Here is an 18,848-nt window from a genome sequence, read left to right as displayed (position 1 = left end):
TTTTAATTGTATGGTATAAATTATCTGTTCTATATTCATAATATTTCTTATAAAAGTCTAATTTTAAACAAGTTTTATATTTTGCAAATAAAAACATGTCACGAATATATTTTATAAGATTTAACAACATCGAAACGCACCCAATAGCAGACTGAAAAAAAAAAAAAAAAAAAAAAAAAAATGGCAGATGTGAAATCACTGGAACATCCAACTTTAAAAGTAATGAATCATTTGGTTGAAAACTTTTGAATCATATGTAATGTGTTCAAATAAGTCTATATTACCTATATGACTTTTATGTCTGGTTTTGATGCTACAGTTCAGAAGTTGCGCATGAAATATTTGTAAATTGTCAAAACAGCATCTGAATCTATGAATGAATTTGGTATGTCGACGGTACAACTGTTAGGGAAAGGGCAGCTCCGACATTCTTTTTATCTGATATGTTAACATTTGAATTTGTAGAACTGAAAAGTTTCTAAAGCATTGCAGTGGTTGAACAATAGACTTTACCGCGGGGATCCCACTGGGAGTATTGCAGCAAACCTTGTTTGATATATTTTGATCATAGTGTTTGATGATGTTTGGAACAAATATTGTGATGCACTAAAAATTATCAATGGTAGAATATGTTTTATGGCATGACCATGTTTGAGGGCGAAGCAAAAATTAATGATAATATTATGCTTTACGGCGTGACCGTGTTTGAGGGCGAAGCAAAAAGTATTAGCATTAGTATGTAGATCTATAACACGACAAAAAATATCCCGAAGGTAGCACCTAACGTGTGAGGACAGCTCAATCAAAGTATTCTAACTTTAGACATTTTTGATCCGCCTTCTCATTGAACGCAGGAAACTATATGCAACTGATGTAAACAGTGCATTGTGACGTCATATTCAGCATTGGTGTTTAGCAAATTCATAAACATAGGAGGAGACAAGTTACAAATTTTGCGTTACTCGAGACCAGGAGTGATTTGAGGGGCTACATGATTAAGAAAATAAGATTTACATGCTTTTACGGATTTTATGCAACATCTCAGAATGACGTGAACTTGTGTATACAAGATTCAAAATGGAGAAATACATGTCCACTCAATAGTATTCGAATCGACGCCATTGGGACCAAAATTTTCAAGTTCCATAGGTATGGTTTAATTTTTCATTAGTTTTCTATATTTTCCTTTTAAACATGTATATACGTGTTACCTATAGGGAGAGCTCCACTCTCACGGCCCTCCATCAAATGTCTGTAATAATAATTGGATTAAAGAAATTCCCAAGTTATCCGGATTTGTACAGACAGCTGTCAAAGAATCTTAACCATCTTGTTACATGTCTTTTGATCTTCCTATTCATTGAATGCAGGAAATATACGCTATTGATGTAAAAAGTGCGTTGTGATGTCATATTTACCGTTGTTTAGCAAGTTGACATACAGAAGGAGACCTGATACAATACGCAATTTCTGAGATATCAGCTTTTTCGTGATGGACTTATGTTCAGTACTCTGTTGAATGCTGGATTGGGTACAAGATGTGTACACATATCGTATAGACTGGTCATTCACTCGTTGAACGAGGGAAATATAACACAGTTGCTATGCAAAGTGCATTGTGACGTCATATTTAGCATTAGATAGCAAATTTACAAACATAAGGAGACCTGGTACAATTGAGGTCATTTGAGGAGTAAAATATTGAGAAAATATAGTTTACAGGCTTTTATGGAAGTTATTTAACATCTCGGAATTACTTGCACTTGGGTTGACGAGATTCAAAATGGTGAAATACTTGTCCTTGCAATTGAATTGTCACCATTTTGACCAAAATTTTTAAGTTCCATTGGTATGGTTCATTTTTCATTAGTTCCATATTTTCCTTTTAAACCTATATATATGTGTTGCCTATAGGGAGAGCTCTGCTCTCACGACCCTTTGGGTTGTGAGAAGGCTTCGCCCTCTATTAATTGTTCTTGTTTTGACATTACAATTTTAGATTTCATATCAATGTTCTTTAGATGTTTGATTGTACTCAATTTGACAAACATACAGTAAACCCTCTGACATTATGTCAAATCTAAGAAACAGGACAACATCAGCATCACACCTTTAAAAGACCATGGCTCATCGACCAGTGACAACCTTCAAAAGGGTAACATGGTACTGCATAATTTAAATCCTACTAAGGAAGACCCATCAAAGGCCCTACTGGATGTACTGATCACAGCCATCAGTCACCCTCTTACCAACATAAATATTGATGTAAATGCAGTCCATAAACTCTCACAAAACATAAATACAGCTATTTTAAAATAAGCATGTGGACTGCATTCGCTCTATAAAAAAAAAACAACTCATCAATTGTTTGAAACAACTCCCAACAGGCCTTGGTGCAGTGTTCCAATTATTACTCAACTTTGGTTCTTTACCATCAGCTCTCTACCATCAGTCTGGCTCCACACCAACATTGTATAGACCTACAAGAAAGGTGACCAACACCACCATCCCATCTCACTAACTTATGTGTCATGTAAAGTACTATACCAACACCTCATGAGACACCTAGAGGACAACTCCATATTTTTTTCTTACCAATCTAAACCACAGCTTCAGGTCTGGATACTCATGTGAATCCCAACATCTAGTCACCGCAGATGACCTGCATTTATAGTGACACCCAAAAGGCCGTAACAGTGAGGGTTCTTTAATGTGTCAAAGCCTGCTATGACATTGGACCTCGGTTGATATGAAAGACCTGTGACTCTTGCTTCTAAATGCTGAATGTTTGTCAAAGAAGCAGTCACTGCCCAGGGATAGACATTAACTTTTTATCTCTCTTGTCCTTCGGGCAAGTAAACTTGAACTTTCACTTTTCCAAATGAAAAACTCAGTTGGCCAAAAAAAAAATTCGACTCTAATACGCCTATCAACCAGTTAGCTCTCTCTGTCAGTCAATCGGTGAATAGCTAAGTTTTCCCAAAATAGTTTTCCTAGAATAGTTTCCCATCTTTCAGGTCAGTGTAGGAGGTTATACCTGTGAATTATGCCATTCAAGTTGAATTATTGTAGGTGAATGAAATTGATGAAAAATGTCATTGGCAGTTGTAAATAAGAAAATTTCAATGGTCATTGTAGGAAAATAGATCTTTTCCCCGCAAAAGAACGTACAAGGGATGTAACATAAGGCAAAGTTTTGATATATATGTATTTGATTCAAATGTTCAATGTATTATTTCAATTTTTAAAAAGTTTCAAAAGTGTAACAAATCAGTTTTTATTCGATAACTCAATCAAATGTTTATGGATGCTAGGAATTTTGTAAATTATATTACCGGTAAGAAAATACAAAGTACCGGCGATAGCGGGTGTAGCACTGCATGAATTTCTGACACAAGGTACATATCATACTGCTGTCGGTGTTGAGCAAACCTTAAAATCAGGTGTCATGCCGCTGAATCTTACGTTTTCTTTTTAATTCGGATTTATTTTCATTTTAAACATTGCCATTTTCATATTCTTTTGGAGCGTTTACCTCACTAAAATACTTTGAGAGACAGTTGTGGAGCCTCCATTTTCTCACTAACATGAAAAAGATAAAAGTCGTACACCGGATAATTTATGTTATTCAGAACGACTTACTGATAGGATAAGATATGGTACAATCTTCGCTAGCAGTAGTAGTATTAAAAATAAACTGACAATTCAGTAATACAGAATTTAACTTTACTTTCTAATATTTGATATGCATCAAGCTGAACACAATTATTATAATTATCACATTTCCTACTTAAATAATCACTTGCCCCATTGGGCAAGTGTGTATTGAGTTTCACTTGTCTGAACTGGGTTTTCACTTGCCTCGGGCAATCGGACAACCATTAGTGTCGTAAGTAGACCCACAGGAATGGATTCAAAATTGAGTCTTATCTATTCTGATTAGAATCGAATCGTCACTAGCTCTTACTTAATGATTGTTCATGCGACAATCTAAATACAGAAGAGCTAGTGAAGGCTCGATTTTAATCAGACTGATTCTTATCGAGCTATAAAAGCAACTTCACTCAGGTGAGCTTTGTGTAACAAGGTCTTCTTGCTGTTTTGACTGTTATTCAGAGTTAAAATCATTGGGTCTTTCATTTTTTAAGGTACCATATGAAATTCTCAACAAGAAATTTCGTTCTGGCCAGAAGAACATTGACAGAGAAGTATCTCACGTCCAACAAGCTAGCGGTGAAGTAGAAGAATGTTTACAAGACCAGAATTCACCTTCCATCCAGCAGGTGTCCCTAGCTCTGGACAATATGGTGGAAAAACTCTGTTTCCTTAAGAGAAAGGTAACTACAAATAGGACATCCACATCAAACAAGTTCAAAACTGGAAACCAACACCTTAAGGTTAAACCTGGAAACCAACACCTTAAGGTCAAAACTGGAAACTAACACCTTAAGGTCAAAACTGGAAACTAACACTGTCAGGTTAGAACTGGAAACTAACACTGTCAGGTTAAAACTGGAAACTAACACTGTCAGGTTAAAACTGGAAACTAACACTGTCAGGTTAAATTGCAGAAGATTGTCAAGAGTGGATACAGATGTAAATGTTATAAACTGGAAGAAATAAACAGATCAGCATCATGAGAATGCACAATTTATTTGGTTAATCTGATAGAATTACTCATGCATCCTCGTGATGTACTGGTGATCTGTTTATTTCTTCAAGTTTATCTAGAAATCTATTTATAAAACAAGAGTTGTACTCAAATAGTATTTTCTTAATGAGTTCACCTGACAACAAGGAAGAGTAACTATTTTAATGTGATTGGTAAACCATCTTCACACTGTCAACTTTCATATGAGGAGTGCAAACCTTTGACTGTGAAGATGCTGTTACGCATGCAGGGAAGAGGCCATCATTAAAAAAAATTTTGTTGATGTACTCCGACCAACATTTTTCAAGGTGGGTAGGTAGGTCGGTATTTTTTTTTAGTCCCCTACCGACAAAGTCGAAGGGTCTTTAGGTTTGCGCTCCGTCAGTCCAGTTTTCCGCAATTTTTCTATGTTCTTACAGATATTTATTTTATATTTGGTACATTGCTTTGCCATAACAAGTTACTTATCAAGTTCAAATTTAATCCCACTTCGTTGATTTTTATGCCCCCCTTTGAAAAAGAGGGGGCATATTGTTTTGCAACTGTTGGTCGGTCGGTCGGTCTGTAGACCATGTGTTGTCCGCTCAATATCTTTCGACCCCTTTGCTTGATAACAACCAAACTTGGTACAGGGGTTTGCCCCTGGAGAGTAGATGATCCTTATTGATTTTTCAGGTCACATGGTCAAAGGTCAAGGCCAAACTGCTGGTCTTTACCCCATGTGGTAGACCATATGTTGTCCACTCAATAACTTTTGACCCCTATGCATGATAACTACCAAACTTGCTACAAGGGTTGTCCTTGGAGAGCAGATGATCCCTTTTTACCTTCAGGTCACATGGTCAAAGGTCAAGGTCAAACCTCTGGTCTTAAGCCCATGTGTTGTCCACTCAATATCTTTTGACCCCTTTGCTTGATAATAGCCAAAATTGATACAGAGGCTTTCCTTAGAGAGTAGATGATCCCTATGGATTTTCAGGTCACGTGGTCAAAGGTCAAGGTCAAACTGCTGTTCTTAACCCCATGTGGTAGACCAGGAGTTGTCCGCTCAATATCTTGAGAACCATTCACTTGATTGTAATGATATTTCATATGTGGGTTGGTTATAAAAAGAAGAGGACCCCTATTGTTTTTTCAGGTCAAAAGGTTAAAGGTCAAGGGTCAATCTACTCTGTACATAGGAATATACTGTCCGCTCAATATGTTGAGAACCCTTTGCTTGACAGACATCAGACTTGGTACACTGTTATATCATCAGGAGAAGATGACACCGATTGATTTTGAGGTCACATGGTCAAAGGTCAAGGGTCAAACTGGACATAGGAATATATTGACCACGGAATGTCTCAAGAATCCTTTGCTTGACAGACATCAAACTTGGTACACTGGTATATCTTTAGAAGAAGATGACCCATATTGATTTTGAGGTCACATGGTCAAAGGTCAAGGGTCAAACTGGACATAGGAATATACTGTCCGGTCAATATCTTGAGAACCCTTTGCTTGACAGACATCGAACTTGGTACACTGGTACATCTTCAGGAAAAGATTACTCCTATTGAATTTGAGGTCACATGGTCTAAGGTCAAGGGTCAAACTGGACATTTGAATATACTGTCTGTTCAATATCTTGAGAAACCATTGCTTGACAGACATCAAACTTGGTACAGTGGTACATCATCAGGAGAAGATGACTACTAATGAATTTGAGGTCACATGGTCAAAGGTCAAGGGTCAAACTGGACATAGGAATATACTATCCCTTCAATATCTTGAGAACCCTTTGCTTGACAGACATCAAACTTGGTACACTGGTACATCTTCAGGAGTTGATGACCCCTATTGATTTTTAGGTCACATGGTCAATCCACTCTTGACATAGGAAGATATTGTCTGCTCAATATTTTGAATTGATGATACTACTCTCAATTAAATGATGTGTGTGTGTATAACCCTTTTCAATTTTGCACCATGGGGGCATATGTGTTTTACAAACATCTCTTGTTTACTTTGTTATGGGCCTTGGACTGAATGAGAAAAATAGCATAAATTATCAGTTTTCCAGACTTTTTTTGGTTGTGCTTGCAGATATTCATTTGATATTTGGTACATTGCTTTACCATAACAAGTTACAGATCAAGTTCGAATTTTGTCTCAGTCCGTTGATTTTTCATTAAGTTATGGCCCTTGAACTTAGAAAAATAGCATGAATTGTTAGTTTACATCCAAGTTTCTTATCTCTGTAGATAAGAGTACTACACTCATTATAACTTCTAGCATAGTAATACAACAATGTAGCTAGATTATTTATAATCATCTACATGTCACAGTTTATTGACTTGGTTGAAGACCTAATTAGACCTAATTATAAATTTCTCTTTTTTCCCCCTGGTCTAGTCTCTACTCGAATAGTAGTTGATTTCCTATCCTGGTTCCCCAATTTTCCCTTTTACCATAACCTACATAATGAACTTTGAATAATGTTGTGGTACAGTAATTTTTGCAACCGGTAGGGGACTATGTATTGCCATGCAATACTCTCAGAATGCTTGTTTAATTGTGCTTGCAGATATTCTTTTGATATTTGGTACATTGCTTAACATGTTACAGGTCAAGTTCGAATTTCATCTCGGTCCGTTGATTTTTCATTAAGTTATGAAAAGTTAGAAAAATAGCATGAATAATCAGTTTTCCGGACTTTTTTTGGTTGTGCTTGCAGATATTCATTTGATATTTGGTACATTACTTTGCCATAACAAGTTACAGATCAAGTTCGAATTTTGTCTCGGGTCTGTTGATTTTTCATTAAGTTATGGTCCCTGAACTTAGAAAAATAGCATGAATTGTTAGTTTACATCCAAGTTTCTTATCTCTGTAGAACTTTGAACTTTTAGGCACCCAAATTGAAAACATTTAGCCCACATCCAAATTGACAATTTTTATCATTTCATACATTACATCAATGAAAAAATATATATATATATCCCATGGATACCATCATTTTACGCTTTTAACTAACCAATGTACAAAAATTATTTTTGTAACGACATTCTGGACCGCGGACGCTTCTTATATATTCGTTTGCACAGTTCTGTATAGGAAACTGCATTTTGAATGAAACATTATAGTTCAGCAATGTTGTAGAATACCTATCTTAAAAGTTTATTATCCAATTGCTTAAAAAGTATTTGTGGTGAAAAAAGTCATGAATCAAACCATGAATATTACTACATGTAATAGGAATCACCATGGAAATTAGTGCCATGCTGGATACAGTTCTAAGGTTAACATGGTTAAGATTGACTCATAATTAGCCAATAGTTAACAGCAGGTCTGATTTACTTCAACTTGGAACTGAATTTAGTGACACAGAAAAATTACAATTGAAATTTTATGGGCGCCAAGTGGGTGATTAGAAGTAGACTATTAGGGGCCCACAGAGGCTTTTTAGTCACATTTGCGAGTGGGTGAGTACTTATTTGCACCCCTGGCATGATTCGCCTGATGTATCTACCAGCCAATAAATAGATGTCATGTGGTATAAATTGAAGTGGATTTCTATTTGTAAACACCTTAGGGATTCAGCAGGCTATTCATTGTAGTTAAATTCGTTTTATTTAAAAAACCAAAAATTTTAACATAACTGGAAATCTGACAGTGTGTATGTGGGTGCCCAATTTCAATCTTAGACAATCGTTTGGCATCATCAGAACAAATTATATTAATGTAATGATGCAACTTATAATAAACCACACATCGCAGGTAATTATGGTAGACCTTTGAATGTCGATATTGGCATTACGAAGTTTATGAATTCATTCTCAAGTAGACGGGGACATTAATATCAGAGAAACATTCAGTATCTTGAGTAACAGTTTATAATAGATTTACTGTCTTTATTTTACACTGAATATATTGCATAAGAAATAGAATTTCCCGTGTTTGACAGCGACAATCATTTTTAAAATCACTGTAAAAACAATTAATTTTCAAGACTATATCTGTGATCTTACGTCTGATACATCACTGAAACATCATTTTTTGTAAGTGATTGTTCATTACCTTTGGTGTAATTTTGAGGTCAATACAATGCTTTACCTACTAGAAAAGAGCAAGATGAATACTGTACTATGTCATATTGACTGAGAAAATGTCTGTTTTATTATATGATTGAACTATCTAAAACATTGAAACTGGCTGGTGAAGTTTAGTCAACAACACCCGGTCAGCCATCTTTGTTTACAGTTAGAGTACAAAACATAGTCACAAGGGATTAGAGACAAGTTTTTGTTTATTACTTGACTGAATTTAAATCAGGGTTACTAGAGCTTACCAAACGGTACCTGATTAGCCATCTTTAGATTGGGTTCAATGTCACCATAGCTCAACAATTGTTACTACAGTTCATGATCGAAGTCAACCTTAGTGCAAAACGTAGTCAAAAGTGAGTAGAGATGCAAATCTTTGTGGAACAACCAAAACATGATAATTGATAGTATCAATTTTGGAAATCCAATATATTTTTGACTGCTATTGTAAAAATGATGTCATTTCACATCAAAGTCACAAGGAGGTGAACATAACTTTCTATTTATTCTAGTTTGTTGGATCTCGGCCAATCAGAAAGCTCAGAAATATTTAATCATACAATAAACCAAATTAATTTTATTGACAATGTTATTTTCATGTCATTCCAACCTTGTGAATTTATATAAAAGATTGAAATGTTATTTACAGCATATATAATTCTATATGCAATATTTTAATGTTCCAGCACATTTTGATATTAGTTTCTGTAGAGGATACCCTGGCTTTAATATACTACAAAAACTTGTACTGCTATAAATACCTGGGGACTACTTTAACTCTTTGTGATGTCATGTCTGTATACATAATGATAGTGATGTCAAGTCAGTTTACAATAATAATGGGTACAAAAACTTTGTCTGCAACCGAAGATGTGAAGAAATGTGTGTAAGAAGTTCATTGAATTTCAAAACTATGCAATATAAAGGTTATTGACTGAATATCAGGAAATATTTCCACTCTCAGTTGCAAGTCTGGTTTACTTTACTGTGCAATATTACCTCAGATGGGCATGTTTTCTGATACTCTGTCAATAACCTCTAAATGTTGAAAAGAAATTCAAACTTATTCACCAATAAGAAATATTGTTGATGCTTGATGTAGGCAGAAGAAAGCATAAATGAAGAGCTGGAGGCAGCCAAGGTGATCAAACGTCGAGTGGAGCATCTAAAGGAGGCGGAGTGTTTACAGCCACACAGTCGGCCTCTATGGCAGAAGAAAAGACTAGATAGAATGCTGGTGGAATACTTCCTGAGATCTGGATACTACAACACAGCCATCATGTTGGCACAACATTCAGATATCCAGGTAATGTAATAAGTACACATTCAGATATCCAGGTAATGTAATAAGTACACAACATTCAGATATCCAGGTAATGTAATAACTACACAACATTCAGATATCCAGGTAATGTAATAACTACACAACATTCAGATATCCAGGTAATGTAATAACTACACACATTCAGATATCCAGGTAATGTAATAACTACACATTCAGATATCCAGGTAATGTAATAAGTACACGTTCAGATATCCAGGTAATGTAATAAGTACACAACATTCAGATATCCAGGTAATGTAATAAGTACACAACATTCAGATATCCAGGTAATGTAATAAGTACACAACATTCAGATATCCAGGTAATGTAATAACTACACAACATTCAGATATCCAGGTAATGTAATAACTACACAACATTCAGATATCTAGGTAATGTAATAACTAAACAACATTCAGATATCTAGGTAATGTAATAACTACACAACATTTAGATATCTAGGTAATGTAATAACTACACAACATTCAAATATCCAGGTAATGTGATAACTACACAACATTCAGATATCCAGGTAATGTAATAACTACACAATTAGATATCTAGGTAATGTAATAACTACACAACATTCAGATATCTAGGTAATGTTATAACTACACAACATTCAGATATCTAGGTAATGTAATAACTACACAGCATTTAGATATGCAGATAATGTAATAACTACACAATTAGATATCTAGGTAATGTAATAACTACACAACATTCAGATATCCAGGTAATGTAATAACTACACAACATTCAGATATCTAGGTAATGTAATAACTACACAACATTCAGATATCCAGGTAATGTTATAACTACACAACATTCAGATATCCAGGTAATGTAATAACTACACAATTAGATATCTAGGTAATGTTATAACTACACAACATTCAAATATCCAGGTAATGTGATAACTACACAACATTCAGATATCCAGGTAATGTAATAACTACACAATTAGATATCTAGGTAATGTAATAACTACACAACATTCAGATATCTAGGTAATGTTATAACTACACAACATTCAGATATCTAGGTAATGTAATAACTACACAGCATTTAGATATCTAGGTAATATAATAACTACACAACATTCAAATATCCAGGTAATGTAATAACTACACAGCATTTAGATATCCAGGTAATGTAATAACTACACATTAAAATATCCAGGTAATGTTATAACTACACAACATTCAGATATCCAGGTAATGCTATAGCTATACAACACAATAATTACACAGAAGTCAGATATCTGTGTGGATGATTTTTGTAAACACAGACTATTTTTGTAAAGGAGACATACTGGTAAATATCTGGGTGTTAAACATCCATAACATAAAATGTCATTGATTTAAATTTCTTTTTATGTAGGATCTTACGAATATTGACTTGTTTCTGACCTCCAGAGAGGTAGAGGAGTCCCTGATAAGGAGGGAGACCACTCCATGTCTTGCATGGTGCTATGACAACAAATCCAAATTACGTAAAAATAAGGTAAGACTTGATGAATAAACATTAGACTGATGGATATTTACCTGAAGTTTTATTTGAGACAAGATCTGAAAATATTTTTAACAATTTTGCATATATGCACAAATTGATATTGGTAAGTAATTTTAGAGCACTTTGGAGTTCAAGCTTAGACAACAAGAATTCATTGAGTTGGTCAGAGAGGACAAGCGACTAGAAGCTGTCAGGTATATATACATGTATTTACTGAACACAGTGGTTCTGCTAAATTCCTAGAGGAATGAGTGTAGAGCTAAAACTATAAACAATGCAATGGAACAATATAGATGGATTTGTTCAGTGGAAAACTTGTCTGAAATTGCTTTCAGGGTCATGTGTTTAAAGAGTATGACCTTCATTACCAAAGATATTTTGAAAAAGGAATAGGAAAAAATATCCACTTTAGAACTTAGTTGCCATGGAAGTGTGGTTATAGCAAACATATCTTGTTTTTTTTTTTTTTCAGACATGCCAGGCGATATTTCGTTAATCTTGTAGATGACCAGTTACTTGATGTTCAGAGAGTTATGGGACTTTTGGCATATCCTGCTAATACAACCATTGCACCATACAGAGTGAGATCATTTTTCATTTTGATATGTCAATAACGTAGAACTCCTCAAAATGTAGGGAGTTTTATTTTCATCAAAATCAGTATCTGTGTAGAATGGGCATGATTTTTCTGAGGGGGTTGAGTGGGAGAACAAGTACTGTATACAAAGTAGGCAGTGGACAGTATCAAAAGTGGCTCTATGTCGTCCCTGGAAGCAATGGTGAGATAATTGAGGTGCACAGTAGAAGTCATTGACAATTAAGACATTGTATCCTTAGTGACTATATTTACCACAATTTTTGAAATGTTAAAATAGCAATACTAGCAGTGTAGCTTTGAAAAATATAGCTCTGTAGCTTAAGACTAAAATGATTTGTATCCCTTGCTATAGTAAAATGATGTAGAAATTTTTAATTTGTGTAAGCTCATCTATCTATTTTATTTCAATGAATATATTTAGAAAACAAGCACTGAGGATTTGAACTACATTATAAATGGAACTGCTTTATAGCTGGATACCTTGTAGACAAAGATAACTGAACCTATAGTGAATGAAAAAATATTTCTAGTTATCGAAGTTTTTGCTGCTTGCCAATAATTTTAAAATGTAAATGTACACAATACATGTATCATACAAGAGCAAACCCGTATTGAACGAGATTTACAAGAAGAAAAAAAAATGTTTTTTAGTGAACATGACATTACAAACTGCAATTGCGGTTTATTTTTTAAATAAATTTCATTTCATTGACCTATTGGTTGTCTTCCATCGTGCAATAACAATTGAACATTTTTATCTTCTTCTTGATAGCTATTATTCCAATTCTTTTCAAATTTGGTATGAAGCATCTTTTGGACAAGGGGGACATAAATTTACAATTTCAGGACTCCTGCACCCTTGGGGCCCAAGGGACAAGGCAAACACTGCTAAAAATTGACCTATTTTAAAAAATCTTACATGTGTAAGAAAAACTAAATGCATAGTGATGTAGAGCAGGAAGGCCTCTACCAAAATTGTAAATTTCATGATTCTTGGGGTAGGGGCTCTGACCCCAGGGTGGGGCTAATCTTAGTATATATATTGTTTATGTGTAAAACACTTGAATAACATTTGGATATTTAGAAAGAACAGGTAGTCCTTTACCAAAATTGTGAATTTGATGATCCCATGGGTAGGGGTTTTGCTCTCAGGGTGGGGCCAAAATGGTCAGTTATTATATGTCTGAACAGTAGAAATTTTTAACTTTTCCTTGATAACTACCTTTCCAATTCTTTTCAAAGGACTAGAGCCAGAAATCATGAAAAATGGCCCTGTATCCAAATTTTATAATCTTTTGGGGGTCCAAAGGCTACAACATCTGCTTTCTAAAACAATTAATTATATCCAATTTCCTCTATATAGCAATGAAATAAATGCATTTACGTTGTAACGTCATTTTGACGTCGTATTGTTTAGGTAGTTTTAAAGTTAACTAAATCAATATTTACTGAATGGCATAACAGAAAAAAATGTATCACTTGATATTATTCAGTTCTTCATTAAATTTCCTCGTGTATTTGCAGATACAATGAATATTCATTTTCATAATAAATACGACATCATATGAAAAAAAATTGTTCTGCATGTAAGCTTGTGAAATTCAATGAGGATGCCAGTGTTGTATCATTCAGTTCATTTGTTGTCGCTCTCACAAAGATTCCAGAAGTGTGTTGTAATCATTAGTGGATTTACTGGGGAGTGGGTTGATTGAAAAGAATTAATGCAATTGAATTCCTATTTTTAATGGAAAACATTTTATACAAATAAAATAAAATTAGATAATTAGAATAGTGTGTGGTTTTTTAAAAAAAAGAATATTATCGCAAACCTGTTATTTTATCGAATTCTAATTTTTAATCACACTGTTTATATGCTTGCCGGTTTAGGCTTCAATTGGACAAGTCTAGTTGAAAGTTTATCAGAACATAAAAATTAGTAATGTCAATTTTACTCGGATAGCCTAGTCGAATACTCGGACGCTTTAGTCGAGCGATAGTCGAGTACTTGTTTAAAAAAAACGGAACATGGTATAAGTGTATCTAAGTCATGAGTCACACCTCGGCGCACCTGGATAGCCACATGTACACGGCACGGGATGAAAGGTTGTCGATAACGATTGTTTATCTAGATAGCCGATTATCTATTTGTTTGATTGAATTAAAGACATCATATTAATTATGTTTTTGTGCGAAATAAACACACTAAGGTATGCTTTTTTCTGAGAAAATTTTGGGGGTGCGCCGTGCATTTTTTCAAGGAAATTAATCCAACGTTGAGGATGTGCGTTATACACTTACCCTAGACCTGAAATTAATCCATCACAGTAATTATACCCCCCGCAACAAGTTGGGGGGGGGGGGGGGGGGTATACTGGAATCGGGTTGTCCGTCTGTCTGTCCGTCCGTCTGTAGACGCAATGGTTTCCGGGCTCTAAAGCATTATCCTTTTCACCTACCGTGACCATATCATACATATGGACTACCCATAGGATGAAGATGTTCCCTATCGATTTTGGGGTCAAAAGGTCAAAGGTCAAGCGCACTGGACATTGAAGTAGCAATATGGTTTCCGGGCTCTAAAGCGTTATCCTTTCCACCTACCGTCACCATATCATACATATGGACTACCCATGGGATGAAGATGTTCCATATCGATTTTGGGGTCAAAAGGTCAAAGGTCAAGCACACTGGACATCGAAGTAGCAATATGGTTCGGTTTGTCATGCCATTTGTTTTTTACACTCAGAAAAGAGGTAGTTTATACCTATTACCAACACCCTTTGGGAGATTGGGGTAAGCGGGGGGTATTCTTAGTGAGCATTGCTCACAGTACCTCTTGTTTTTATTTGGATAATGTAAAGCTGTACAAGCAACAATCAAAGTGCATGTGTACTTAGGCATAAAAAGAACCATATAAATCATATAAACGTATGCACAATGTACTTGTTAAAAAATGATTTGGTCGTCAAGGCACCGACAAAAAACTCATTGGCTAAGAAGGAGAGGAAAGCGGTTTTCCCTCCTTTCCTTTTCTTCCAAACAAGTGGATTTTTCGGAGAGGTAGAGCTTTAATTCAGAGTGGCGAACATTCTCCCTCTTCTCAGGAGATATAGCTGTAAGGATTTATGGACATTACTTGAAAAAGCTATTTTCAACGAGTACTCCACTATGAAAAATTTAGTCGATGATCACCGAGTGATTGTTTAGTACTCGTTAACATCCCTAATAAAAATATTTGAAAATTATCAATTAAGCTTCAAAAGATGTTAAACTTACAAGTGCTAGAACATATATATTTGTCAATTAAGAGAAAACATCAATACTGACGAAAGGTGCGCTTAATGAATTAATAAAAGCAGAATCGGGTGCTCTGTGTTCACTAAACCTCTCGCCAAACTCGCTGAAACTACCGAATTGTAGAAAAATGCTTTGGCATTTTCTTGCTAAATAAATTGCTTAGATTTTTAAAATCAGAAGAGCATTCCTGCATTTAAGTCCGATTTGTGTTTGTCATTCAAACGTTATAATGTCTCTGCATGCGTTTAAAATTTACCCTGTTGATTTATGTCTTTATTTACTGGCTAGAAACAAATTCACAATGACATTAGGCTACACTTATCCAGAATCGATGGTGTCTCAAAAAACTTATTGTGAACTTCAAGACCGATGTTGATATCAATTTATTTTTCATGAAAAGATCGAATCTCGGTACATAATGATTATAATAAAAACATAATTATGCCCGTCTATCCCCGATTAACACTTTATTAATTATGTCAAATTGAGAATTGTATAAACCAGTCATTTTTCCTATATAAATTAAAAATATGAAAATTTTGTCAGCCTGATAGGCGACATCATTCCTTATGCAGGAACTGAGAAACAAAAAATTTGGAAAGTGTTCATTAGTGCGGATGTTTAGTTAGGGAACCTAGCGTGAAGTGATTGCTTAATTCATCTATTATTATTTAAAACAAATAACATAACAAAGTCTCAAAATTTCACAGCTTTGAAATCTTTTAAAGATACCCGTTATATTTATATGGATCTATTTTTATCACATTGGGAATTCCCTATCTTCGATCATCGCAACTCGAGTGAGATTCGACAAATAATGGGATAATTAATATTAACAGTGAATAGATTACTGTTTGATTCCAATCGTGACAAAACACAATAAAAATATTCAATTTCATGCCCAATTCCACCACTTAAAACGGTTATCCGGAAAGCTATAAGGCAAGTTTCAAAAATAAAAAAAATCATCGCATAACATATGGCGCTGCACATGAACCAACACGAAACTAATACAAAATATTTTTGTGATAACAATTTAACCGTATATAAAATATCGTGGTTCAAGAATGGCACCCATAAAAAATCATTAAATAAAGTTCAGAATTTCTATCAAAAATAGATATTTCTGCCATACCGCATCCGGTTTCAATGCATATAATTACATGTACGCTCGTGCTGTTTCCTGTACTAAACTCGATATGGAAATTAACAGTATAATTTCTAAGTAAAGTCTGGTCTACGTTTTGTTTCATAGATATAAAGTTTTATTTTCAAGGATTGACAGGGCCAAATCATGCAATTTTGGCTTTAGTTCTTTGGTATGAAGCATCTTTTAGATAAGGGGGACATAAATTGTAAATTTCAAGGCTCCTGCACATCTGGGGCCTTAAGGGTGGGACAAAAACTGCCACAAATTGACAAATTTTCAAAAATCTTTTTCTCTATAGCAACACATGTGTAAGAAAAACTAAATGCATAATGTTGTAAAGCAGGAAGGCCTCTACCAAAATTTTAAATTTCATGATGCCCGGGGTAGGGGTTCTGACCCCAGGGTGGAGTCAAAGTTAGTATATAGTGTTTATATGTAAAACACTTAAATAACATCTTCTTTGGGACAAGGGGGACATAAGTTGTATATTTCAGGAATCCTGCACCCCTGGGGCCTTAAGAAGGGAGGGGGGACTGCCAAAAATTGACCAATTCAGGGGTTGAAATTAACGTTTAGCCTATGGGTATAAAATCCACAGGCTAAAATGAAAACCTACAAGCTGAAATAAAAATAATGAAACAGTGCTCTTTTTCATATGTTTTTTAAAATCATTGATTTCTCCCATGATTACTGAGCTTAGATGGGGCCAACAGGCATCATTTGGACAAGTCACTGACGTAAGTCATATGGTGCAATGTTTAGGTCTCTTGACCATCGCACCTCTAATCCACAACCTGTTTACTTCAGGTCTAGATCCAAAGTCTTCCAACTTCATGCCACATCAGGGTTGTCAGTCGGGAATTTTCAAAGCAAATCTCAGACTCATGGTGTATAAGCAGCACAATTCCTATGAACTTTTTTGATGATCGTCTATGCGGTCAGCAGTGCACTCTCGTGTCATCACTTCAACCTGACCTCAATATGACAACAAATTAATGTAGAGAGGACATGTTGGAGTGATTGATGATTATTGTGATGTTGCTGGTGATCTGTAAATAATAACTAATGACGCTACTTTCCATTTTGATTTAAAAAATGGCAACTGGAAGACTTGGTAAAACATGGGCTCCAATATTTTTTAGATAAATGAATAACAAAAACTTCATACTTAGATTTCAATTTAATCATCGCTATAAGTGAACAGGACTCATGACACATTTCTATATTTTTCATCATAATGTCCGACCTTTAACAGGTTGGGAACAATTCCCCTATAGCAAGATCTCGCTAAAACAGGATTATCCCTCTTTAACGAGAAAGTAAACATTACCATTTGGTGTCTTTATTGAAAATAATGGCAAATTCCGTGCAATGCTGAATATGTGTGATGCACACTCAACATGACACGAATTGTCTCTGTAAAATTTACAACACAGTCAAGAAATTGCATATCAAAGTTGCTGCATTAGAGGGAGGCAGTCTGAAATCCAATGCACATTGTGAGTGTTTTTGTTTTGATTAATGTATTTGCATAAGTATCAGACATTTTAGCACTTTTTCTTCCTTTCACGTAAAACACGAAGAGGGATGATTTTTGGGTGATTTTCTCAGTTGTACGGGATATATTTATTCTCGCTAGAGAAGGATAATCGCGTTTTAGCAAGAAGATCTCACTGTAGGGGAAGTGTTCCCAACCCGTTTAAAGCATTTATTTGACTCCGAGTTTCTTGAAAAATTAGAAAATTTCATATTCTAGATGATTTAAATAGAATGGTTGAACTTAAGAACTTAAAGGAAAGAAAGTTAAATATGTAAAATAAAGAAAGAATGACATCAATTTGTGTTTGATAAACTTATTGGATATATATACATATGTATTTAGCTTATTTACATTAATATTGGTTTTTCTCAAACTGAAAGCCGCAGGACCTTTTTTAAAAATATTGAAAATTCACAGGATATAGTACATTTATTTTAACAGCTAAAAATTCTGACAGAAATGAAAGTAGAATTTCATTTTTGAAAATACAGGAGGGTATGAACTTTTAACTCTTTACACCTGGATACTTTTCATGAAATGCTATAGTGCATCACTTAAATTTAAAAAAAAAATTATAATCTTATTTCTTAAGGGTCAGTTCTCTTTGTTATCACAGTGAGAGAATGAATGTTTATTTAGGGTGTGTATTCCTTGTATGAGGGTTATTTAGTCAATACATACCACG

The 18,848-nt window shown here is 34.7% G+C and overlaps 1 protein-coding gene across 2 annotated transcripts in view; it reads left to right on the top strand.

Annotated features, from left to right (window-relative positions):
* Positions 1 to 108: 108 nt before the first annotated feature.
* The window catches only part of LOC125657982 (E3 ubiquitin-protein transferase MAEA-like), a 24,736-nt gene continuing 5,996 nt past the window's right edge, over positions 109 to 18,848 (top strand). Inside the window, exons 1-6 of one of the 2 annotated variants that reach the window (XM_048888970.2) lie at positions 109 to 219; positions 4,149 to 4,337; positions 9,842 to 10,045; positions 11,447 to 11,569; positions 11,696 to 11,772; positions 12,051 to 12,159. In XM_048888970.2, coding sequence (XP_048744927.1) covers positions 181 to 219; positions 4,149 to 4,337; positions 9,842 to 10,045; positions 11,447 to 11,569; positions 11,696 to 11,772; positions 12,051 to 12,159 — 741 coding nt within the window. In that variant the 5' untranslated portion in view covers positions 109 to 180. Of the gene's footprint in view, positions 220 to 486; positions 623 to 4,148; positions 4,338 to 9,841; positions 10,046 to 11,446; positions 11,570 to 11,695; positions 11,773 to 12,050; positions 12,160 to 18,848 lie in introns of those variants that run through there. The other variant, XM_048888971.2, reaches the window with a different exon arrangement.

Source organism: Ostrea edulis, chromosome 9 (assembly GCF_947568905.1).
Source record: "Ostrea edulis chromosome 9, xbOstEdul1.1, whole genome shotgun sequence".
Lineage (NCBI taxonomy): Eukaryota > Metazoa > Mollusca > Bivalvia > Ostreida > Ostreidae > Ostrea > Ostrea edulis.
The sequence above is the reverse complement of the archived record's forward strand: the minus strand, read 5'-3'. Positions and strand labels throughout refer to the sequence as shown.